At 43.9% G+C, this 25,493-nt stretch overlaps 1 protein-coding gene across 1 annotated transcript in view; it reads right to left on the reverse strand.

Moving 5' to 3' along the window:
• TENM1 (teneurin transmembrane protein 1) overlaps positions 1 to 25,493 on the reverse strand; it is a 670,347-nt gene that overhangs the window by 16,457 nt on the left and 628,397 nt on the right. The window contains exons 25-28 of the mRNA XM_055565537.1: positions 24,829 to 25,195; positions 22,796 to 23,306; positions 10,310 to 10,482; positions 8,989 to 9,224 (exon numbers count right to left, since the gene is read on the reverse strand). Coding sequence (XP_055421512.1) covers positions 8,989 to 9,224; positions 10,310 to 10,482; positions 22,796 to 23,306; positions 24,829 to 25,195 — 1,287 coding nt within the window. The remainder of the gene's footprint in view (positions 1 to 8,988; positions 9,225 to 10,309; positions 10,483 to 22,795; positions 23,307 to 24,828; positions 25,196 to 25,493) is intronic.

Raw genomic sequence — 25,493 nt, forward strand, 5'->3', positions numbered from 1 at the left:
ACCACTGTTAAAAATCCACTACAAAGCGAGCAGAGGAAAAGTCTGCCTAATGTTCTTTCTCTGCCTGTCAAGACTTATGCTACCATGCTTCTCTGTTTTTGGATAATGCACTCTGATATTCAGATGCTGCTGAAACACTAGTTTCAAAGTCAGGTTTGGAAGGTAATGTGAAATTTGGCTCAGAGCTGCAAGGGGATGAAAGAATTGAAGATACCACAGCCCTCCATCTGGCGAGTCTCCTGTGGAACTTGTGAGAAGACTGTGGGAAAGAATGGTTTTCTTAGGTAAGCTCCTTGACCTTCCTTCTTGACTGCTTACGTGACTCCAGCCTGTATGGCAGGAAGCAGAACTAGGCTGACCGCCTCTGACTGCTGGGGTCATGAGCAAGGTTGGAAAAGCAACGTGTTCATACAAGCTACTGTTTGCCTGAAAGACAGTAATAGCCCTTGACCCAAGTGTGGGCCATCAATCCTTATCACATCAGCTCTTCCCCCACACAATCTATAGCAATCCCTGACCTGGAAAAGAGAGGGGCAAAGCAAAGGCTGATGTTTGAGAATAGCCCCAAGTTAAAAAGGGTCCCTTTGGACAAGCTGCACATTGAACGAGAGATCTGAGTTTGGCAACTGATGAGTTGTCCACTGGGGCAAGGAAGCTGGACTTGGTAAAATTTTTCATAAGAAAGGATGTATTTGTGCTTTAATTTATTCTTTGGTTTTCCTTAGGCTTTTTTTCAGCTTTGCTGAAGAGAAGTAAGGAGAAAGGCTTGATTTTGTTCACACTTGGACCAGAGAGGAAAGAGGAAAGAGTATGCCCTGGGGAGCCATGGGTTGTGTTGCCAGAAGGAATCAACGTACCTGCAAAGCATGGGCACAGGCCAAAGATCCAAATAAAGGTGTCCTCTGCCTCCCCCCAGAGCCTTTCCTTGCTCTTTCTGAGGAGTTTGTGATTTAATTGCTTAAGAGACAGTCCTTTCAACTCCCTTCAATTTGAGACTCATTCAATTAGTAGCCTAAAGATTATATTAGGTTGATCTATAAGACAACTGCTGGTATTTGAGTGTTTTTTGGTCTACGAAAAGGGCAGCTTGCTATGGTTTAACCCAACACACACACACACCCCAACAGGAAAGTATTTAATCAAGAGCAAATGAATTTAGTGTAAAACTGAGCAAGTTAAATGGTATGGCAGAAATCAGGTGAGAGGAATGAATAAGGTTTTGAAGAAGAACTGGTATGCTCATTTGCACATATACACACACAGTGCTAAACTCTAAGCTACAATCAGAGCAGCTGATTTTCTTTCGCAAGAAAGGAGGAGAAGGCTGAATTTTCAAGGATGCTATCCAGCATTTCAACTCACAATGCAACTGAGGTACCTGTTAGATTTTTGCTGAAGAAGTTTGAAGGCGAATAAGTCAGATGGGCCAAATATTCACTCTGTGGTTTGGAAGACATACTGCATTTAAGTTTCATGAAGCTGTGAGAATGGATGCAGGAGTCAGAGCTGCTTTTAAATTGGGACATGCTCCTTTATTCTCACTGGTTTAAAGGTAATTAGTACTTGATTTTTAGATATTGATCAATACAATTCTAAAGACTTTATTTTTGACTGATATTGCTATGTTGACAATCAAAACCCACTTAGGCTTACTTTTATTTCAGAGTGGCCTACAAAGGAACAGGGCATGTAGGCAGCATTAACATCAGCCTCCATTACTCCACTGGGAACTTTTTTTAACCTGTAGTTTTCTTTTTTCCTCCCAAGACACACTCTTTACCTGGGCAGCCAACAGAATCTTAGTGCCAGAAGAAATCTTACAACATGGGCTATTGAACTGGACTGCCTAGGTTCAAATCCTGTGTCACCCTTTACTAGCTGTGTGACCTCTATGTGCCTCAGTTTCTTTATCTGTAAAGTGAGAATGCTAATAAGAGGACATGTCTGATAAGATGTTGTGAATAGTAAATAAGTTACTATATGGCAATATACATATAAGATTTCAATGAATGTTAGCTGTTATAATTATGCTTAGTGGTAGCTGTTATAATTATGCTTAGTGGTAACAATACTACTAATAATAGAGATTGTATAGACCATATCCCTCATTTTATAGATGGGAAAAGTGGTGCAAAATTATGGGCATACCAGTTCTTCTTTAAAACCTTATTCATTCCTCTCACCTGATTTCTGCCATACCATTTAACCTGGACACTTTTTGCACTGAATTAATTTGCTCTTGTGGAAATACTTTCCTGTTGGTGAATTCATCTGGGTGACCATACAATAGGCATTTAAAAATTTTAATATCAATTAACTAATACTTATATACAAATGAAATAGTGTGTGAAATAAGACTTTCTGCCTAGTTATCTTAGCAGAGTCGTCCCAGGATTAACAAACATAGTTGTTTCTATGATTTGAAGGCCCCAAGGATCCCCCTGACCCTGAAAACCAACACTGCTCAGTAGCCTTGATGCCTGAAATCTCCAGGTGACTCCTTATGGGTAAATACACTGTTACCTGGGATGGAGAACCACAGATATATTTTAAAAACAGACAAATCTATCTGTAAGCAGGCTTCTTACCTAAATTTTCACAAAATGAATCCCTCCAGCAAACCTGGAGAGAAGGAAGTCAAAACAGCATGAAGCAAACATGTTTTCTGAGAAAGGAGGGAGATGCTAGAGGGAACGGGCCTCCCACGTTCCCCATCATTTGTCAGCCTGGGACCTTGTGTTTCACCAGGCTTGTTCTGCCTTTCAGAGCTCAGCTCACGTAGGACTAGTCACATGTTGCATTTTAAAACCACTCTACCCTGTTCTTAGTTATCTTTGAATGGAGAGAAAAACAATCAATTGTGAGGGTTTTTAGACGAGTCTTCACTTCATTTTGCTTGTAAACACATAATCATCTTACTTGATTTGATGACGTCAGTGTGAAGTGCTAAGCTTCTTGGATTTTTTTTTCTTTTTAATAACGGACGCTGCAGCTTTGGAGCTTCGCTGTCACCTCACATCTCAGTCTGAAAAATCTTATAAAGAGCTTGAGGTCCAGTGCTGGGATAAGTCTCATCTAAACAGCATTACGATTCATGGACACAGCAAGGTGCATTCTGGATGTACTTTCTAAACCAGTTTGCTTTCGGTGAATGTTGAATTTCTTGATGGTCCAGGGAAAGGTATTTATGGGGACAGATGAATGCAGCAGATGAGGATATACATAGACTGGAGGGGAAAGTACATTGCAAGGAAGATGATTCAAACACAATTCAGGTTTGGTGTGTGTGGGGCGGGGAGGTGGGGGGAGGAAATGGATTTTTTAAACAGGTGAAATTTTAGGATGTTAATGTGATTTATTTCACTTAATGGAGCTGGTGCCAAAACAGGATCTCATGTTCCCCAGCAGTTTGTTTCCTCACCTTGAAGAGGACCCTGAGTGTGTGTGTGAAAAAAAAAAAGTCACCAATCATTGGAGAAAAGTGACTCTTTTTGCTTTATCTTCAAGGGAAGTCTATCATTTTCTGATTTTTTTCCTTTCCACTAGAAGGTCTGGGCTGGATCCACACTGGCCTTTGGGGAACATATTCATTCCATTAAATTGGCTATGCCTAATCTGGGGAAACTGAGGCAGTGATATAAGCAAGAGTGCCTAAGGATGGAGAGAGTAGATAAGGACTGTCGAGTTAAACAGCCTCCTTCCTCTCGCCTCCTTCACACTTTTCCTGCCCACCCACACTTGCCAGTACATTAGAGTCGATTATTTGTCTCTTTTTGTCAGCATTGAAATGAGGAGTCAGGCCCTGCCAAGATGGGCTCCACTGAGTGGGGCAATGATTTATAGATTAATTATTTTAAGGAACAAGGAAGTACAACATGATGGAGTGGAAAGAGTGCTGCACTAGGCGAAGACTTGCATTTTAGTGCTGGCTCTGATCCATAATAGCTGTTTGACTTTGGGCAAATCACTTAACCTCTCTAGGCCTTAGTCTCCTTATCTGTAAATTGGGAATAGCCAATCATTAATGGTTGTGGTGATCAAACAAAACCCTGACTGTGAAAACATTTTGTTAATTGTAGGAAATGGCAACACACTCCAGTACTCTTGCCTGGAAAATTCTTTGGGCTACAATCCATGGGGTAGAAAAGAGTCGGACACGACTGAGCGACTTTACTTCACTTTAAACATATGTAAAGGATCGTTATTGGTGTTAGAGTTTTCTAGGGACGTGTACAGTAACACCACCTAGCCAGTCTCCAGTTCTAGAACCTCAGGAAGAACCCTTGAAGTCACAGATGAGAGGGCCCTGAATTTGCTGCCGTTATAAGCCATTCTACAAATCTGCTCAACTCTACCACCGGATGGGAAACTGGTCAATTATAAATAGTATTAATGGCAAGGATCTAACAGAAGCAGAAGAGATTAGGAAGAGGTAGCAATAATACACAAAAGAACTTACAAAAAAGGTCTTAATGACCCAGATAACCACAATGGTATGATCACTCACCTAGAGCCAGACATCCTATAGAGTGCAAAGTCAAGTGGGCCTTAGGAAGCGTTACTATAAACAAAGCTAGTGGAGGTGGTGGAATTTGAGCTGAGCTATTTAAAATCTTAAAAGATGGTGCGGTTAAAGTACTGCACTCAACATGCCAGCAAAGTTGGAAAACTCAGCAGTGGCCACAGGACTGGAAAAGGTCAGTTTTCATTCCAATCCCAAAGAAGGGCAATGCCAAAGAATGTTCAAACTACCGCACAATTGCACTCATTTCACATGCTAGCAGGGCTTCCCAGGTGGGGCTAGTGGTAATGCCAATGCAGGAGATGTAAGGGATGCGTGTTTGATCCCTGGGTTGGGAAGGTCCCCTGGAGGAGGGCATGGTAACCCACTCCAGTTTTCTTGCCTGGAGAATCCAATGGACAGAATAGCTTGGTGGGCTACAGTCCATAAGGTTGCAAAGAGTCAGACATGACTGAAACGACTTGGCATGCACGCACACACATGCCAGCAAGGTAATGCTAAAAATCCTTCAAGGCAGGCTTCAATAGCACGTGAACCTGAACTTGCAGATGTACAAGCTGGGTTTAGAAAAGGCAGAGGAGCCAGAGATCAAATTGCCAACATTCACTGGATCATAGAGAAAGCAAGGGAATTCCAGAAAAGCATCTACTTCTGCTTCATTGACTATGAGAAAGCCTTTGACTGTGTGGATTACAACACTGTGGAAAACTCTTAAAGAGATGGGAGTATCAGACCACCTTACCTGTCTACTGAGAAACCTGTATATGGTCAAGGAACAACAGTTAGAACCGGACACAGAACAGCGGACTGGTTCAAAATTGGGAAAGGCTGTATATAGTCGCCCTGTTTACTTAACTTACATGCAGAGTACATAATACAAAATGTTAGATGAATCACAAGCTGAAATCAAGATTTCCAGGAGAAATATCAACAAGCTCAGATATGTAGATGATACCACAATAATGGCAGAAAGCAAAGAGGAATTAAAAAGCCTCTTGATGAGGATGAAAGAGGAGAGTGAAAAAGCTAGCTTAAAACTCATTATGGCAAAACCAATACAATATTGTAAAGTGAAAAAATAAAATAAAATAAAAAATAAATGCAATTATTAAAAAAAAAGAAATACACTTTGAAAAAAAAAGAAAAAAAAAAACAAAACTACTAAGATCATGGCATCCAGTCCCCTCGCTTCATGGCAAATAGATGGGGAAAAAAAGGAAACAGTGGCAGATTTTATTTTCTTGGGTTCCAGAATCACTGCGGATGGTGATTGCAGCCATGAAAGTAAAAGATGCTTGCTCCTTGGAGGAAAAGCTATGACAAACCTAGACAGCATATTAAAAAGCAGAGACATCACTTTACCAACAAATGTCCATATAGTCAAAGCTATGGTTTTTCTAGTAGCCATGTACAGATTTGAGTTGGACCATAAAGAAGGCTGAGCACAAAAGAATTGATGCTTTTAAATTGTGGTGCTGGAGAAGAATCTTGAGAGTCCCCTGGACAGCAAGGAGATCAAACCAGTCAGTCCTAAAGGAAATCAACCCTGAATATTCATTGAAAGGACTGATGCTGAAACTGAAGCTCCAATACTTTGGCTACTTGATGCGAAGAGCTGACTCCCTGGAAAAGACCCTGATGCTGGGAAGATTGAGGGCAGGAGGAGAAGAGGATGATAGAGGATAAGATGGTTGGATGGCAGCATCAACTCAATGGACATGAGTTTGAGCAAACTCCAGGAGATAGTGAAGGACAGGGAAGCCTGGCATGCTTCAGTCCATGGGGTGGCAAAGAGATGGACATGACTTAGTGACTGAACAACAACAACAAATAACACTTCACTCTACTCACACGGAAGAGTGCCCATGTATTTTATGCCCACTAACCTCAGTATTAAGGACAATTTGGAATATGATGTGAAAATTACACTTTATACTCTCTCTCCATTATCTGTACATATGGAGGGGAGAAAATAGGATGGGCCATCATAGAAAGCGGAAAATAATAAAGTCACATGGTATAGAATGTGTTCTAAAAAATGGAAAATCCCAAAGTCATATAGTGTATGATATGACTCATAAACTTTATTCAGACTCTAAGCTGCTGCTGCTACTGCTAAGTCGCTTCAGTCATGTCCGACTCTGCGACCCCATAGACAGCAGCCCACCAGGCTCCCCCGTCCCTGGGATTCTCCAGGCAAGAACACTGCAGTGGGCTGCCATTTCCTTCTCCAATGCATGAAAAGTGAAAGTGAAGTCGCTCAGTCGTGTCCGACTCTATGCGACACCATAGACAGCAGCCTACCAGGCTCCTCCATAGACAGCAGCCTACCAGGCTCCTCCATCCATGGGATTTTCCAGGCAAGAGTACTGGAGTGGGTTGCCATTGCCTTCTCCGACTCTAAGCTGGGGAGGCACCAAAATACCATTTATTTGATGTAATTTTCCTAGGGTGAGTCCATGAGGTTGATATACCATGTGTATATAATTCTGACTTTTCTCTAGTATGACATCTTCATTTCACAGGTGAAGAAAATAAAGGCATTTCTTAAGCCAGTTGTAAGACTCCCCTATTTAGGGTTCTAAGCAGGAGATCCCATTTCTAGAAGAACTCTGATAGGAAACCTTTACTGCCCACACATAGAGAGGTTTGGACTATTTGGGCTGGTTTCACCTCTCATTTCTCCCACTCCAGTACTCTTGCCTGGAAAAACCCATGGATGGAGGAGCCTGGTAGGCTGCAGTCCATGGGGTCGCTAAGGGTTGGACACAACTAAGCAACTTCACTTTCACTTTTTACTGTCATGCATTGGAGAAGGAAATGGCAACCCACTCCAGTGTTCTTGCCTGGAGAATCCCAGGGACGGGGGAGCCTGGTGGGCTGCCGTCTATGGGGTTGCACAGAGGCGGACACGACTGAAGTGACTTAGCAGCAGCAGCAGCACCTCTCATTTCAGTGGCATTTCTGGTAAATATTCTGGCCAATCGAATCAAAGCATACAAACTGACTTGTGCATGTAGACAACTTTAGTGGCTGTTACAAAAACAACCACAAAAGTCTATCTCTGAGTCACCAACAGAACTGACTCGGAAGTGAGCACATGGGACTGGTCTGACTGCTTGTTGCTGGAACTGGGTGGTTGTTTGCTGTTGCCCTGTCACAGCCTAGAGGTTACTGCATTTTTACTGTGAGCGAAGAAATGCAAGTGTTCCAGGTATCCCAGGCAAGACACAGGTGCTCAAAGCAGGCCTAGCCTCAATAGTGAGTAACTGCCTCAGGTTGGCAGTTGCTCTTGGGCTCATATTGAATGTTGCTATATTTGGAAAGTTGGTCATGTCATCCTAACATTGCTTCATGTTCAAGAAGGGACAGGTATAAAGAGTGCGGTGGTGCTTGTGGGTTTCCTGTGCAGCAGAAAGGCAATTCTGACTGAGAGATCCCAGGTTAACTGTGGTGAACTGCGCTCGGTAAAAACTTGAAAACTCCCAAATCTTGCATTTCTCCCAGGCAGCTCTCTTTTGGGCTTCCCAGGTGATGCTAGTGGTAAAGAATCTGCCTGCCAATGCAGGAGATGGAAGAGACCCGGGTTCAATCCTGGGTCGGGAAGATCCCCTGGAGGAGGACATGGCACCCCACTCCAGTATTCTTGCCTGGAGAATCCCATGGACAGAGGAGCCTGGTGGACTACAGTCCATGAGGTCACAAAGGGTCAGACACAACTGAAGCACGCATCCATGCTCTCTCTGAGTGCCATTAAGCCAACAGGAGCACTAGTCCTTGACCTCTCTGGCCCTTAATATGTATATTCAAGGCAACGATATCATTCACTGATTTCTCCTTTAATTGCCTTTGTCCAAATGTTGCCTGACGTTGCATATCCTTCTGTGTGTACCTGCCTGGCCTTTTCGAATAAAGTATCTACCACCACATGGGGCTTCCCTTGTGGCTCAGCTGGTAACGAATCTACCTGCAATGCAGGAGACCTAGGTTCAATCCCTGGGTTGGGAAGGTCCCCTGGGGAAGGGAAAGGTTACCCATTCCAGTATTCTGGCCTGGAGAATTCCATGGACTGTGTAGTCCACTGGGTCATAAAGAGTTCGACACGACTGAGCGACTTTCACTTTCACTTTTTACCAGGAAGCAGGGGTTTGAGGCATCTCCAGGCCATATGAGGGATTCCGGAGGGCCTCCTGACTACACGCATTTCTAGATCCAGACATTGTCGGTGCCTGAAATTGCTACTGTCTGAGCACTTTAGCTGGCTAATGGCAAAGAAAGCTCTTATTAGAATGTTCATTTAAGGATACTGAAACATTATCAGCCATTAGCACCCTCTCTTGAATTACTATATATATAAGTTAGTCACCTAGAAAACCTTTAGAGAAATGGGACTTCTGATTAGGGAGGTGCTGCGGTTTTCAAAAATACAACACCAGTTATCTAGGTGCTGTCAGGTCGAGACTCACCCTCAGCCTCCTTTCGAAAGCTGAAATGTTGCCTTTGTTCTGCTCCTTGCGCTGCCGCCACTCGATGAGGTTGGCGTTGTGCTCCCCGGGCAGAGAGATGTTGCATTTGCCCAGGGTGGGGTTGACCGCCCCGGCCAGGATGTGGGGCTCTGAACTGAGGCTGATCTCCATCCCACTGGCAAAGGTGACACGCAGGGAGCCATCTGGACTCACCCGATAGGTACTCTGGGTATTTTCTGCAGAGAGAGGAGCAAAGGAGGAAGCGGGGGAAGAAGAGGGAAGCACAGAAGTAGAGGAGAGACAACTTGAGCTTCAGGAGGCAAGTTTGGGAAAGGAAGAGCAGGTGTGGCGCCGTGGACCTCACTGCCCTCAGGGCTATAGACAGCCATTCTGACAAGCCCACATGCTCTCTGTCCATTTGGGTCTTGTTAGTTTCACAGCTGAGCTGTCTTGTTTCTTGGACAAAAGACTCCCGTGTAATACTGTAGGCTGTTTCTGTTTTTCAAAACGTTCTCATTTTTAAAGGATTTCCTCACAAACTTCTTCTCTGACTTGGTGGATTGGCCTTCTCCGTTTGATATGTTGGGAGCTAGAATGAGCGGAGTATGCAGTGTAATTCAGAACCCTCAGTACCTGGGGACTCAAGCACAGTGGCTGGTCTCCAGGAAAGGATACGCTGACAAAGGTTGCCGCCGATCCTTTTAGAGTGGATCTGATGTTGGACAGTTCTGTGTTTGGCCTCACAGCCTAACAACAGAACGGGTCCTTAATGACTGGGCAGAGAGAAAATGATTTCTCTGTGTCCATTTCTCTCAGCTTCTAAGACATTCTTTCCAAATCCACCTTCCTTTTTTCCTTCCTTCCTGTTTACTTCCCTCTTGCTCTCTCCCTCTCTCTCCTTTCCTTCTTTCTTCCTTCCATTCTCTCTTACATTTCCCTTATATTCCAGCTTGGTGTGCACCCTCACTCCTTTTTATTCACCCTTGTCATCACTGCTCTAGAATGCTAATTTCAGATGGGACACAGACTTCGTGCCTTTAGTATACCCCCAATCAGAGCTTAAAGAGCTTTACAAACAGCTGGGTGTTGGGAAATGGCTTGATGGAAGAGTATATTTGGCAGGAATTGAACCTCCTAACTCCCACAGGGATGTGGCCCAATGTTGCTGTAGGAACTTTATGAAAGATGTGACTTGGGATTCAGCCTCCACAGCTGGAATATGGGGACAAGAAGTCTTCTATTAATTAACAGTGTGTGGAGGTTTGATGGTAGAAGTAAGAGAGATGCCATTAGAGGTGGGCAAAGTTGGAAATATTCTTACCTTGTTTCAAAATATATATGGTACTCGTGGCTGTCAGATTAGTTGACATGAGGACGTTTTCGCGGTTGGAAGTATCTAGCTCCACCTTTGTCAGCTTCTCCAGGTCACTGTGGAAGCTGCTGACATCTCCAGTGGGAAACGTTGCATTGGTCAGATGCCCCTCGGGGTCATACCTGCGGAATGTAACCAAACCCAACTTTGAAGTCTCTTGGCAGTGATAACGGGCCTTTGCAAAATAAAACTCACTTGGCAGCTAATACAGTTAAACTTTGAGTGATAACAAGTATTATTAACCTTGTTCAATAAGAAGAAAAAGGTCAGAGAGATGATTAATCAAACGAAGGTATTTTTTGCAGCTTCTGAATTCTTGATGACTTCCTAGAGCTGTGCTGTTTTACAGAAAAAATATATCTGATAATGAATCACCAGGGTGGAAAACTGATTTATGAATCATGTCCCGCTGTGTGCAATGTTGCAGGGAGCCTTCCATTTGCAATTTGGGTCGATCCCATCAGATGTGATGGATCACAAAAACCAGCAGAGGGTGCTGTTAGCAAAGAAAAAGGACTCACAAATGTTCGCCTCCCCCCAACCCCCCCCAAACAGGCCGAGAAGGCCAATAAACTGATTTTGCATTGTGATAGGAAAATTATATTTGCTGCTGTTTAAGTTGCCAAATTTGAAATGAATGAATCATTCTTCCAACAAAATGAACAAGCACAGAAGATAATGGAAACATACCCATTAAAACATTCTGGAACCCCCTGATCTCAGTGTCACTTAATTTTTTTCTCTTTTTATAGTATAGTACATAATGTGTTGCAATTTGCCTGTATGAGTAAGAGCTCCCCCCCACCCCCACCAAATAATTACCTGGGATAATAGGCAATAACCTATATCTAGAAATAGACTCTGGTGAGTTGATTTTTCTTTTTTTAAATCAGAACTATTGGCAATCTGACTGGCCTCCAAATGGAGAGAACTTCCCTGAAGGCTTTTGATGTGGAACTGTTCTTTTATTGCCAATAGAACCAAGAAAAATAAACTCTTCATTAAAAGTAAAGACATGCACTTGGAAACCCATTACTGTTTTCTTTTCAAGTTGCAAATTTAAAAATATTTAAGTACTTTTATTTGCTTTTAAAATGTTAAACAATTATATTCTTTTAACCTAAAGTGAGCAGGATAGAGCCTGGACACAGTGGTGGAGCCTGGCCCTACTGCCTGTTGTTCAGTCACTTCAGTCGTGTCTGATTCTTTGTGACCCCATGGACCGTAGCCCACCAGCTCCCTCTGTCCATGGGGATTGTCCAGGCAAGAATACTGGAGTGGGTTGCTATTTCCTTCTCCAGAGGATCTTCCCAACCCAGGGATTGAACACATGTCTCCGGCACTGCAGGTGGATTCTTTACCACTGAGCCATCAGGGAAGCCCCCTGACCCCTGGAATGATGCAAAATGACCTAGTGACTCAGTGTGAATCCACTACGTTTTAAAGAATTCAGTCTGGAGAGTTGCTAAAATTTTAAAACATAGACCAGTCTTTGGTAGACTTGGGAAAAGGGGCTAGACATTATTTTACAGGACGAAACTGGACTTGAGGCTATACACAATGGCATGTCAAGTTCAGTTCTGTGTGTACATGAGCATGCTCACAGGCACACTCGATCAGTTAAAAACAACCAGGCATGCAAATAAAAATAATCAAATAGGTCATTTGGCATCACGGATATGGCAAGCCCCAGTTATTTAATTGGATGCACCCTTTGTTTAAATGGATTTCAGTCAAAATGGCTATTGGCATGTTGCTACTATGATGCTAAGGCCTTATTATCAAAGAAAGGCTGAAGGGTGCTGTTTGTGCCTGGGGTTAATGGCAAGATCTTCCCTGCTGCTCAGCCTGTTTGCCCATGGCCTGCTCTGGGGCTGTGAGAAGACCCTTGATGAGAACAGGGCATGGAAGGGCCTGAGTGCCTAACACAGCCTGACTTTGTCTGCCTGGTCTTTCTTTCAGGGGAGGAAAACAGTACCGAGCTTTGATTCTCACAAGCTATCAATCTGCTTTGGCCTGTAGGGAGGAGTCTCCAGGCAGCAGACAGAAGGAAGCTACTGCAGGCCCCCTCCCAAGGGAGACTGTGGCCCCACAGCCTGGATTACGCAGGCAGTTGCTCTCTGTTTCACATCCTTCACCAGTCACCCGGCCACATCAGTTTCCCTTTCCTGATTTCTAAAGGGTTTCCTCAGCACTTGGCAAGGTCACTCCTCATTATTCCCCCAGGAGATCTGACCTCTCTCCATCCACGAGCAGAGGTACAAGGGCCAAAAATCGGGACGAATGTTAGCATTGGCCTGTGGTGTAATTCCCTGGATAGACGTAGCTGGGAGGCTGCCACCTGCTCCTTTTCTGGTGAGGGAGGTAATGGGGTAGGGATAAGGTAGGCTTTCTCACAGTCCTGCCCAAGCGCTAGACAGCTAAAAAGTTATATTGTCTGATTTCCTTTCTGTGGCTGGATAAGCCTCTTTATTTGAAAATGTACATTTGACTTTATCATAAACAAAGTACCTTGAGGGTGTTTTGCTAAGTGAAATAAGTCAGACAGTAAATACCGTATGATCTCAGTTATATGTGGACTCTAAAAAAAAATTCAAACTCAAAAAACCTGAACACACCAAGCTCGTAGGAAAAGAGATCAGATTTGTGGTTTTCAGAGTTGGGGGTGGGTGAAGGAATAGTATAGAAGTGGTCAAAAGGTAGAAACTTCCAGTTATAAGATAAATAAGTACTGGGGGGGTACTTTCCTGGTGGTCCAATGGCTAAAAATCCACCTTGCAGTGCAGGGGATGTGGGTTCGATCCCAGGTTAGGGAACTAAGATCCCACATGCTACAGGGCAGCTAAGCCTGTGCACTACAACTACTGAGCCCGTGTGCTCTAGAGCCCTTGAGCTGCAACTAGAGAGGAGTAAAAACACTGCAGCTAAGACCTAACACAGCCAAATTAATTAAATAAATCAATATATTTTTTAAAAGTACTGGAGATGCCATGTACAACAAGGTGATAGTGAACATTGCTGTGTGGTATGTATGAAGCTTCCTAAGAAACTAAATCCTAAAAGTTCTCATCATAAAGAAAACAATATTTTTCTTTTTTTTTTTTTTTTTGGTGTCTATGTGGGATGATGGATGTTCACTAAACTTACTGTTGTCATCGCTTTGTGATATATAGAAGTCAAGTCACTAGGCTGTATGCCTTAAACTTATAGAGCGCTGTATGTCGATTATATCTCAATAAAACTGAAGGGGAAAAAGCCAAAAAAACCCAAAGCACTCTACCCCCAACACACTCACCCACCCCTATTCTGCTAGTCACAGTCAAAGCAATGGCATTGGTGGTATCTGCAGAGTGGCACCTCTCCTGGGCTCAGCCATGCACACGGCCCTCCGTCAAAAACAACAGGCCTATGTCTCTTCTGTGGGGTCATTTCCAAAGGAAGAGCAACAGGCAGATCCCACAACTTTGGAAAGATTGCTCTGAAGTGGATAAGAAATAAAGGAAATCTTTGATTTCCTATGGCTTGCTTGAGTTTTTTTTTCCCCCTCCATCACAGGGGACTGCATTTTCCCCAACTGAATGTCAAAGAAACAAACTAATACAATTATGTAAAATTTAAAAATAAAATAAAATTAAAAAAAAATTAAAAAAAAAAGTTTATAATTCTCTTGCTAAGACTAGCAAGAGGAGCACTCTCCATCCCCTTTCTGATGTCTATGTCAGAAGCTTTCTCTGTCCCTATTTATACTTTAATAAAACTGCTATACAAAAAAAAAAAAAAAAAACAAGTTTAATCAAAATCTCTTATGCTGTGGGTTTCCCTTTGGTGCCTGCATCCTTTGGTGCAGAGAGCACAAGCCCAATATGCTGCAACTGATCCCCTCAGGCCATAACAGGGTACTAACTTTCTTCTTCGCGCCCCTACTCGTCCTCTGCGCCCTGGGCTGTGAGTAGCATGCACTTAACCAGGCCCATAAATTCTGGTTTGGTGAACTGTGTGATCGGGCATTGACTGTTGCCTTCACGGTTATCAGGAGTGAGTTTGCCATCACCCTATCCCTTTCTGTCTTGATTTTACAGAGTTCCACTGCGTGCGTGCACACACACACGTGTTCCAGCGGAGCAAAGGAAACATGCGGAAAGAAATTCAGGATTTATTCTTGTCCTTGAGGACCATATCATTTACAGTAGGGCAGATGATATTTACACATTATTAAAATATATTTGGTCTGATATTTTGTCATAAGGGCTAGCCTGCCCTTTCCCTTGAGGACAGTCTAAGTCACAGTTAAACCATGCCAAGTAAAAACCAGAAGCTCTTCCATCTTTGCTTTTAAGAAAACATTGAAGATTATAGAAGAAAAATTCATTAATTATTTTATTTTATTTATTATTTTTTTAAATTTTATTTTATTTTTAAACTGTACAAATTGTATTAGTTTTGCCAAATATCAAAATGAATCTGCCACAGGTATACAAAGGAAATAGACCCTCTTTACCCTCTCAGAAACCTGAACACCGAATAAGCATTCTTTAGGAAATACTAGATACTAAATACAAGGTATTTAGGAAATACCTTGCCAACAACTTCATTTGGCTTCCTATCACTCATCCCAGGTCCATCATGCCCTTCTATTTTCACTTGTCCTTCATTCAATAAATATCATCATCAGTCTTGGGCTGGGTCCTGGGGATACTGTGCTGAATGAAATTCGAAGTCTAGTAGGGTAGATATGATAGGCACGTGAATCGCTCTGATGCCAGAATACTGCCATATACTTCTGTAAACAAGGAGCTGCCAGATTTCCCTCCAGGCTGAGCACAAGGAAAGGAGGAGAATGAGGTGGTTGGTATTCGAATCCTGGAAGGTAGTGGGAGATCAATCCCTTGATAGGTAGAGACGGAGGAGGGGAGGAAGGCATTGTGAAGGGGGGCACTCTGGTGTTTGGGAAGACCATTGAGGGAAGCGGGATGTGGGAGCGCGAGGGTCCTCTAGGAGGGGCATGAGAGATGAGGCTGGAGAGGCTTGCTGGAAGCAGAGCATTGGGAAACTGGGGTGCCAGGCTCTGGAGGAAAGCACGCAGTCGATGGGCAATGGAGAGGCATAGGAAGCTCTCAGGGGGAGAGCAGTATGACTCCTTAGGTGCTGTGGTGGCAGTGGATCTTGGAATGGGAGCTGTGGAGCAGGGAAAACTGTTGGGAGGCTTACTGCCCCAGTTTGTGTAAGAGAAGATGGTGGCCCCTTGCCTTTATGAAACGCATGGTGATAGCCCTCCTAGGTGGTAAACTCTCGCATCTTTAGAGAGAGGGCACAGTGCCTCATTCACCTCTGTATTGTCGGTGTGTGGCCCAGAGCAAACTCTCACTGCTTACACTTGTTGAATGTGGGAAGCAGGATCTGCCTGTGCAGATGGGAAGGACGGGGTGGAGACGAGAGTGAGCGTGGTGAGAGGACAGACAGCCATCCCAGGGGATGTGGAGGCTCAGTTTACGGAGACGTCCTGTGTGGTGCAACTCATCCTCCCAGCCAGGCTCGGAAAGTTTGTTCTGCAACCTCTCTTCCTTTGCTTCAGCCCCTGTCCCTTTGCTAGTTCTTTCTCCCCAGCATGACCCTCCACAGCTCTTGCTGCCCATTCCTGAGACTTCTCAAGGGCATAAAGCCCAAGGGGAGGGGACTGAGCGAAAGTATCCAGTCTGTCTGTGAAGTCCTGACGGAACTGTTGGCAATGCTGCATTCTTTCTGTTTAAAATGAAGCCCTCCACATGCCCAGAGGCAGGGGGCCGGGCTATGTGGCACCTTTGTTCTCTCCCTACTCTGAGATTCTGGAAAACAGTTCGATGTGCTCGGACTGACTATTCACTTACATAACCAAAGGAATCACATCCTCTCCTTAGGCAAATATCTCACCCTCAGACCCGGCGGGTTTACCTTGTTCCCCTCCTCCCCTTGCCCGTGTTCCCCGAATATTATCAGGTAAGGAGGAAGAGCCTTCCCTTAGCCATCTTCCATAAGACTGAGCATTTGTAAAGCAGCCTAGAAAGCACCTAGAGCCATCATGAGGGCATTTCCAAGTTGTCAGCGAATGGCGGGTTTGGCGGGTGGGGCTGGGGAATGTGCTAATCAAGTCCTGAGATGGAGAGAATACAGAAAACCAAGGATCAAGAGATTATGGAAATGCAGAGTCCCCTTCGAGCAGAGGGCTCCCACAAAGGTCAAGGGCCCAAGGAGCTGTCAGCTCAGTCTGCACTGGCAGCAGTGACAAAACTGACACTTTGGCCTCAGTCTGGGACCTCTGCAGATGAGTGTAGCAGAAGCCTTTGCCAGGAAAAGCCTTGCGAAACGAGGAGGCTGCCCTACTGTGGAGATGCTGGGTCCCTCCCTCAGACCTCCGCTGGGGCAGGGTCATGGCAATCAGGAGTCCACGAGCCCCTGGGACCACAAGCCCTGCCTCGTTCCTATTCCTGCCTTGACAATCACTTCCCTGTTAGCTATTTCTCTGTGGTCAGCTTTCCCCTGACACTCAGGACACTTAGGGGTGGTGGAGCATCAGGTACTAATATGTGGGGTGTGCAACTTTTGATCCTGGTCCAAGTCAAACGGAATTAGGAAAAGCAATGAACTATTTACACAACATCACACTACACAGGACAAGCCCACCCACTACCACGGCACAAGATGCATTTTAAAATCCCATTTGGACTGTCCACGCTGTTCAGGGTCACTCGTTTCATTGTCACTGCAGATCATCGAAAGTTGAATGGTTGACTGGCTTCGCTACTTCTCTGTGGCAGTCGTTCATCCTGCCAACTTTGGCTTCTGTTTCTCTTTTTCTGTTTGTCATCTCAGAAAAGAAATTTGATGTTCACTTTGGCAAAGGATTTGTCCCCTTTGGGCCACAGAAGGCAGCCTGTCTTTCATCTCAGAGCATCGTTCCCCACACCACTTTCTCCCAACCCCAGCATGGCTCTAACCCTGACCAGAAGAGTAGGTCTGATTCTGTGTCCCCCAGCTTCAGAAAGACAAGGAAAAACTCAAGTCAGTGCTCAGGACTGGCTAAAGTGCTGGAGGATAAAAGTGAAAGAAGTCGGGGCTTGTACAGGGTAGACTGTGGGAAGAATGAGTTCCATTTGAAGGCTGGAAAATTGCTCATTCTGATATGTGCAGGCAAGAAGGGATGGGAGCAGTGTTCCGTTGGGGACAGAATACACTGATTCAGGATGAAGAGGAACCTTCCACAGATGCTACCTGGTCAAGAGGGTTTTGGCATAGTGCTGGCTGGAATTTAGAAGGTGGGAGAAGGAAGAAATGGATATTCAGCCTCCCTTTCTCTTTCCTGGAGCTCTCCTATTCCTCTTGTCCAGCTCCTGCAGCACAATCTTCTAGCTCCCCAGACTTCCAATGGTCACTCTTGTTATTCCAAGTCCTCTTTGTTTTTCTGGAAGGCAGTGGCATGGTAGTGGAAAGAGCACTGGGCTAGAAGCTCAAAGACTGACTCTAGACCTGGCCAACTAGCAAAGGGAATGGCCAAGTTATTCCTCTACTCTGGGCTTCCATTCCCTTATTTGTCAAATGACCTCTAATGTCTCTTCGTGGCCATAAAAATCCCATGATAACCCCATGTAAATGCCGATGTTTCTCATCTCTTAATGCCTCAAGCTCACCCGACAACAGTGACATTAGATTACCTTTTTACTCACTGCCTGCCGAGTCCTGGTGAGAGGGCTGAGCTCCACTCACTGTTAAGCATCCTGTTTTCCTGCATCACCATGCCACCATGGACCCACAGACTAGCCGACTACAACACTGTCTTCTCTATCCCACATCATCAATTTCCCCCTCTCCATTGGATCATTTTCATCAGCATCCAAATAAACTGATATTTCTCTCCTCTTTACTCCATCCCCCTCTGCTCCAATTTCTTTGCTCCTCGTTACAGCAATGTTCTCAGAAGGGTTCTTTACTCATGGTCTCCAAACTTTCTCCTCCCAGTTGCTCTAATTACTATTATTATTGAAATATAATCAACATATTATAAAAGTCATCATTTAAAAGTACACAGTAGGGCTTCCCTGGTGGCTTAGTGGTAAAGAATCCACCTGCCGCTGCAGGAGACATGGGTGCAATCCCTGGTCCGGGAAGATCCCACACGCCACAGAGCAACCAGGAGAGTATGCCTGTGCTCTAGAGCCTGGGAGCTGCAGCTACTGAGCCTGAGAGTCTCGAGTTCACGCTCTGCAACCAGAGAAGCCACCACAAGGAGAAGCCTGTGCACGGCAACTGCAGAGTATCCTCCACTCGCTGCAACTAGAGAAAAGCCCCCACACAGCAAAGAAGACCTGGCACAGCCAAAAATAAATGAATACTTTTAAAAGTACTCAGTATGCAATTCAGTGGCTTTCAATACATTGACAATGTGTGCAACCATCCACACCATTTCTAGAACATTTCCATCACCCTCAAAATAAACTGCGTACTCAAGAGCAGTCACTCCCCCATTCACTCCTCTCCCTAGTTCTTGGCAACCACTCACCTACTTTGTATGAGTTTGCCTTTTGTGGACATCTCATATAAACAGAATTATACGATATTTGTCCTTTTGTGTCTGGCTTCTTTCAGTTAGCATAATGTCTTTGGGGTTCATCTACATTGTAGCATGTACCAAAACTTCATTGCTTTTCATGGATTAATGATACCCTGTGGTATGAATGTACTGCATTTTGTTTGGCTATTCATGACTTGATGGACATGGTACTTTACACTTCTTGACTATTCTGAATAACACTGCTATGAAGACATGTGTGTCCATTCCCTCTTAAACCTGCTCTGCTAAAGCTTTCATCCCCCACTGCCCACAGCACCTGCTCTTGTCAAGGTAAACAATGATCTTCACAGTGCTGGGTGGAGTGGTCAACTCTCAGCACTTATCTTACTTATCAGGAGTATTTGGCACAGCTGATCACTTCTCCTTCCTTGAGTCACTTGTTTGACTTTGCTTCTAGGACATCCCACTCTCCTGGTCTTCTTCCTACTTCACTAGACTTTCTCAGTTTCTTTTTTACTGGTTCCTCTTCATATACTCAACTCTAAACATTGGCGGGCTCCAGGTTCCATCATAAGATCTCTTTCCTTCCTTGACTACACTCACTTTGCCATGAAGATATCGTGGCTTTAAATACAATCTAAATACTAGTGGATACCAAATTTGGATCTCCAAATTTCAAATCTCCAGCCTCTCCCCTCAATTCCAGACTTGTATATCTACTTGCCAACTTGCTATATTCCCTTGGATGTCTAAACTGATTGTAGCCGATCCTGAACTCCCACCCTCTATCATGTACTCCTTGCCTGGTCTTCCCCATCCTGGTAAATGGAAAGTTCAACACCCACTTGCTGTGGTCAAACACTTTGGAGTTATTTCTGACCCTTTTTTTCTCCCACACCCCACATCCCATTTGTCTATCCTGATAGCTCTATTGTCAAAATATATTTCGATTATTACCACTTACTGCCCTCACTCCCTGGTCTAAGTCACCATATTGCCTGGATTATTGAAGTATTGTCCTCCCTACACTACATTCCTTTGCTTCCACCACACAGTCTGTTTTCTGTACAGAGCAACTCTTTAAACATGTAAGGCTGATTATGTCACTCATTTCCTCGAAGCTCTCCAATGGTTCCACCTTTTACTCAAAGTCTTTACAAAGGCCTTCAAAGCCCTATGCAAAGTGGCCCCGGCCACTTTGTTGATCTCCTCTCCCAATATGCTTGCTCACTCCACTCACAGTGGCTGCCTTACTTGAACACGTCAGGTTTGCTCCTGCTGCAGGGTATTTGCCCTTGCTGTTCACCCTGCTGGGAAGGTTTTCCCCTTCTTCCCCCCATACACCCATATACTCACCCCCTCACCTCCTACAGGCATTTATTCAAATGTCACCTTCTTAATGAGCCCTTTCCTGATCACCCAGGGGCTTCCCTGGTGGCTCAGATGGTAAAGAATCTGCCTGCAATGCAGGAGACCCAGGTTTGGTCCCTGGATCAGGAAGATCCCCTGGAGGAGGGCATGGCAACCCACTCCAGTATTCTTGCCTGGAGAATTCCATGGACAGAGGAGCTTGGCTGGCTACAGTCCATGGGATCACAAGGAGTCGGACACGACTGAGCAACTAACACTTTCACTTTTCCCTCCACTTTTAAACATCTGGTGCTATAAATAGTTAAAGTGGATATGTAAAATATTTTAATGTTTTGTATTAAGAACATCTGACTGTAGCCCGCCAGGCTCCTCTGTCCATGGGATCACAAAGAATCAGATACGACTGAGCTGCTAACAGTTTCACTTTTTCTGATACCCAACCTAAAATAAAACCCCCTGCTGCCCCCACATCTTGATTCCCCCTTACCCTGCTTTATTTCCTTCACAGAACTTACCATCATCTGAAGTTCTGTACAATGTAAGTGCTGTGGAGGTAGGGATTGGTATCTGTCTTGCTCATGGCTCTATCCCCAGCACCAGGTATATGCCAGGTGCTCAGCAAATATTTGTTGCATAAAGAAATGAACAGTTAAACTGGCTACTTTGTGTTCTTTTTTTTGTCTCTAGTTTTACTGAGGTATAAATAAATAAAACTGCATACAGTTCAAACATACAAAGTGATTTGATAAATAAGTGAATGGTTGAACTGGTTATTTTGAAAACTATTTAATAATTCTGCCATTTCTGGTTGCTTAACTGAATTAAACCAGTAGCTTTTAAGATACTTGTTTGTTTAATTTCAGCTGCAGTGTGATCTTGTGTGACTTTTTTTAAAAAAAAAATCCCTCATTAGAATGTTTATCTTTCTTAAGGGTAGTATATTTTAGAATGTGGGCTCTTGAGTCAGACAGTTGGAGTTTGAATCCTGAACATCTGTGTGAATAAGGACAAGTTCACCATTCTGGGTCTCAGTTTCTTCATCCATAAAATAGGCATCACAGGAGCATGGATCCCACGTTGTCATTTTGGGGATCAAAGAAAATATGTAATCACGTAGCCTAGGAGCTGGCACATAGTAATGCCTCAGTGAACAGTAGATTTAATTACCCTTATTAAGATGTAAGAGAAATTTTTCAAGAACTAGAGGAACACCTGCAACAGAAACAAGTGAATATATTTTTCTAAGTGAAACTAAAATAGCTGTCCAGCTCTTCTGTACAAGTGGCATTTCTTTGGGATATGATCCAAAATTTGAAGACCAATTGTTTTGTCCATTTCCTCTGGAGGCTTTCATGGGACTGGACCAATTCTTTCCACATTTCTATATCCTTCCCAGGTGGCGCTAGTGGTGAAGAACTCACCTGCCAATGCAGGAGACATAAAAGACCCGGGTTCAATCCCTGGGTTGGGAAGATCTCTTGGAGGAGGGCATGGCAACCCACTCCAGTATTCTTGCCTGGAGAATCCTCATGGACAGAGAAGCCACTTAACATGTCCTCATGGATTCCTCATATTGAATATCTTTGCTTCTCACATTCCTCAACTTGAATGTCATTTCAGGCTCTGGGTTCAGCTCCACCAATTCTTTTCACTCGGTAAATTGGTTAAATTGTCAGCAATTCCCTTCGTGGGGACGACGCTTGCTGACTGTTCACAAACTAGCTTTCTAAACAGGTTGACATTCAAACAAGGTTGCCCCGCCGTTAAGTCAAGGACAATGGTCTCTGTTTCAATCAGGACACCTCCTAGTAGCCTGCCCTCAGACACACCTTGTGTAAATTCCCCATTAAGCAAAGTTATCATAGACCTGGTCTGTGAATACCCAAATGTGCTGGAGTCTGCCTTATGTGGGGAAACTCGGGGAGGGGGTGGTACAAGCCTGTACTGGAGTTTTGATTCCACTTTTCCCAGAAGCAGCTTCTCCAGTTTGAGCATTTGTCCCACATCACTTCACACAAGCTTTCACGGCACACTGTTCCTAGTTCCCACAGCAATTTTACACTGAGTTGGGCTGGACTGGGCTGGGCATGCATTCATTCATTCATTCATTAAACCCCACAGGGATCAATAAATACCAGTTAAACTACACTGTTTCTTTCCTACTTTAGAACTACTTTCTAGTTTTGTTATTTAAACGAAAATTTCTCTTGTTTTCCTAGCAATGCTGTAAATTTTTCTGAGTACATGGACTTCCACCTCATTCTTGTCTCCTGCAGTGCCACGCTTGATTCTTCATTCAGCCTATGTTTTTATTATTATGCTCTGCAAAAGTGCCCTGGAGAAATGGGTTTGAACCCTAGGAGATGGGTTAAAATTTTCTCCTTGACTTTTTATTTTTTTTTAATTGTGGTTGTTAGGAGAAATTAGCATGCAACACCCAGCAATTACTAAGTCATTTTCCCACTGTAATACAATTTCAAATACAAACCTAAAAGAGCCCATGTTGAGAATTAGAAACTTACTCATAAACGGTTGTCCATCCATTTTCGTTACTTTTGGTAGCCAGGAGCCCTGTGTTCCCTGGATAGGTCATCAAGGCCAGATTGTAGCCTTGAGCTGACACTCTTTTCAGGACTCCGTTGCTGCTTATGGTCAGCCAGTACACCTGCCCGCCGGGCACCACAAGCCAAAGGGGCATTCCACTTGCGTCTCGGCGAATATGCACGGAGTTGCCATTGCTGCTGGTAATCGCACCCAAGTCGCCTTCAGCGTTGTAGGTGAAATTGTACACATAGTCTCTCGTTATCAGGTTCAAGGTGTGCAGGTGGGTTCCATTGACGGTGAACTGATAGAGTTCCTGATCAGCAGGTGAGGCAATCTCATAAAGATTCATGTCATTTAAGTGGGCTTGGTTCCTGCTAATGGTACGAATTCGAACGTTCCCAAGGTCTGCCACATAGAGAGTACCATCAGGTGACACGGCTAAGGAGGAAGGGGCTTTCATCTTGGCATCTTTGGCGTAAGCACCATCGCCTGTGGAAGGAAGACCCCGACTGTGATAGCTGTCGTCACAGCACTTTAGAAACATACCAAATACAAAAAATGTCTATATAGCAAGAATCATTTTATACAACATTGTAAAGCAATTTTCCTCCAATTAAAAATTAAACTTAAAGAAAAAAAAAAGAATTTACCCCCCTCCCAAGAGTCATTTTAAAGGGAACAATCAGTGAACCAACATTCTCCATGTGCCCCAATTGGATAATTGAAGTCCATTATTCACAATTTTTGAGTCAGCACCACTGAAGATGAACAGAAGATGCAATGATCTCAGTGAACACCAATTTCGTGAAATCTTCAATCCTGCTGTTCTGTATCTGTTGTATTGCTGGACACAAAAACAGCACATAATAACAGCCACCCCAAATCTGGCTGGAAATCCATGAGACTTATGCCTGTCCATGCTCATAGGATCTATGCCAGGGCTTTCCATTCCTTCTCTGCCCAGAGAACCTTTCTTTTGTTAATTCTCATTGTCACTTTGTCAAAGTACACTAAGTCTGTAAGTGCAACAATGACTCAGAACATCAAATTTGATAAGCAGAATAAATATTCCAGTTTTGCCTTGAAAGAAAGATACCAATTAGCAAAATAACTATAAAACTAATTGTCCAGGAAAACACTGGAAATATTGATTAAAAGTCCTATCGACCAAGTTGCTCACTCCTGACTCCTCTGTCCCAAGGAAAGACAAAGGTTAAAAGAACCATTTGGGCCCAGATGAGCAGTTTAATAGGGCTGCATGTTGCACGGAGGGATTTGCACATTCCAGCAATAAATACATCTATTGACATTTACAGGACTGTTTACTATCTGAAATATCCACTCTGTGTTTTGGTGCAAAGGCTCTTTCTGCGCCCCACCTCCTTATCAATTGGAAGTAAAGGGCACTATTGGTTATGAAAAAATTTTGGATTAAAAAAAAAACAATGTAAGTAGAAGACTGATGTCTTGAGAACCCTCCATTGTGAGCTTTAATTTTGTCCATGGACCCCCAAAGCAGTCTGCTCCTAGTCCCTTTGGGTTTCAAGTAGCTCGCATTATTAATCTGGAAACCAGTCACTTAGTAGAAGTAATTTTTTCCTTACCCAAATCAGTAAGTGTAGGTTTTACCTAGCTATCCTTTCTCTAAAGTACAAAAAATATGGGGATGTCACATTTGGATAGTGGTCCTAACTTCTTGAGCACCCAAACTTTTATTATACTAGTTTATTTTCAAAACAGTGAGGTGATGTAACTGAGACACATTATCACTCTACTTAGCAGGTGGAATGAGTCACGAAGAGGTTTTATGGCTTTCGTAGGGTCCCTCAGTGACCCAATTGCAGAGCCAGGACCAGATACTAAGCTGTCTGACCGCCAATCCATTTCTTTCTCCACTGCCTCATACCAATGTTTACAAGGACTACTTTTGTTCTTTTTTTGACTTTTCCGATGCCCATTTTTCTTTTGAAAGCAGAGAAGGGGAGCCGGTGAATTGCTAAAAAGGTCATACCTGAAAAACAGTCACAGTTGGGATCAATTTTGCAGTCACAGTCGGTGGGGGCCCCAGCTATGATGGAGATCTCCCCATTGGTGGTAACTTGCTGAATGCGGTTTACTTTCCGCTCATCTGTTTCAGCTATGAAGAGCAGCCCGCTGTGGGAGACGCTGATGGCCCTTGCTGACTCTAGAGTGGAGTGAATTGCTACCTTGCTGACCAAGAAATGATCGATGCCTGGCACCTGGCAGTGAATGGGGCGCCCTGCAATGATCCGCACTCGCCGGTTCTCAGAAATTTGCAGCACAATGTTGTTATCCAAGACATACAATGAATTGTCCATGGGATTGACTGCAAGGTCTGTTGGCCACTCTAATCGCACCTGCAAAAAGAACAGAACACACACCATTAGGTTACAATATCTTTCTGGGGCAGTTTTATCTTGAAAGAAAAATTGGCTTATTGGTCTCCCACTGCCTGCAACAGCCCCGTCTCTTGAATTCCAGCAATGTTGGTATTATCTGGCAAAGCTGGGAAGGACAGTTGATTAAATGTTCTGGTAAACACATTTACCATTTATGGATTTCCAACATACTGTGAATTATTTTATCCCTATAATTCCAGAAAGACCCTTTTCAGAGTACGGTCTCCTTACTACATCTCAAATTCATCTACTTCTC

This window comes from Bubalus kerabau, chromosome X (genome assembly GCF_029407905.1).
Source record: "Bubalus kerabau isolate K-KA32 ecotype Philippines breed swamp buffalo chromosome X, PCC_UOA_SB_1v2, whole genome shotgun sequence".
NCBI lineage: Eukaryota > Metazoa > Chordata > Mammalia > Artiodactyla > Bovidae > Bubalus > Bubalus kerabau.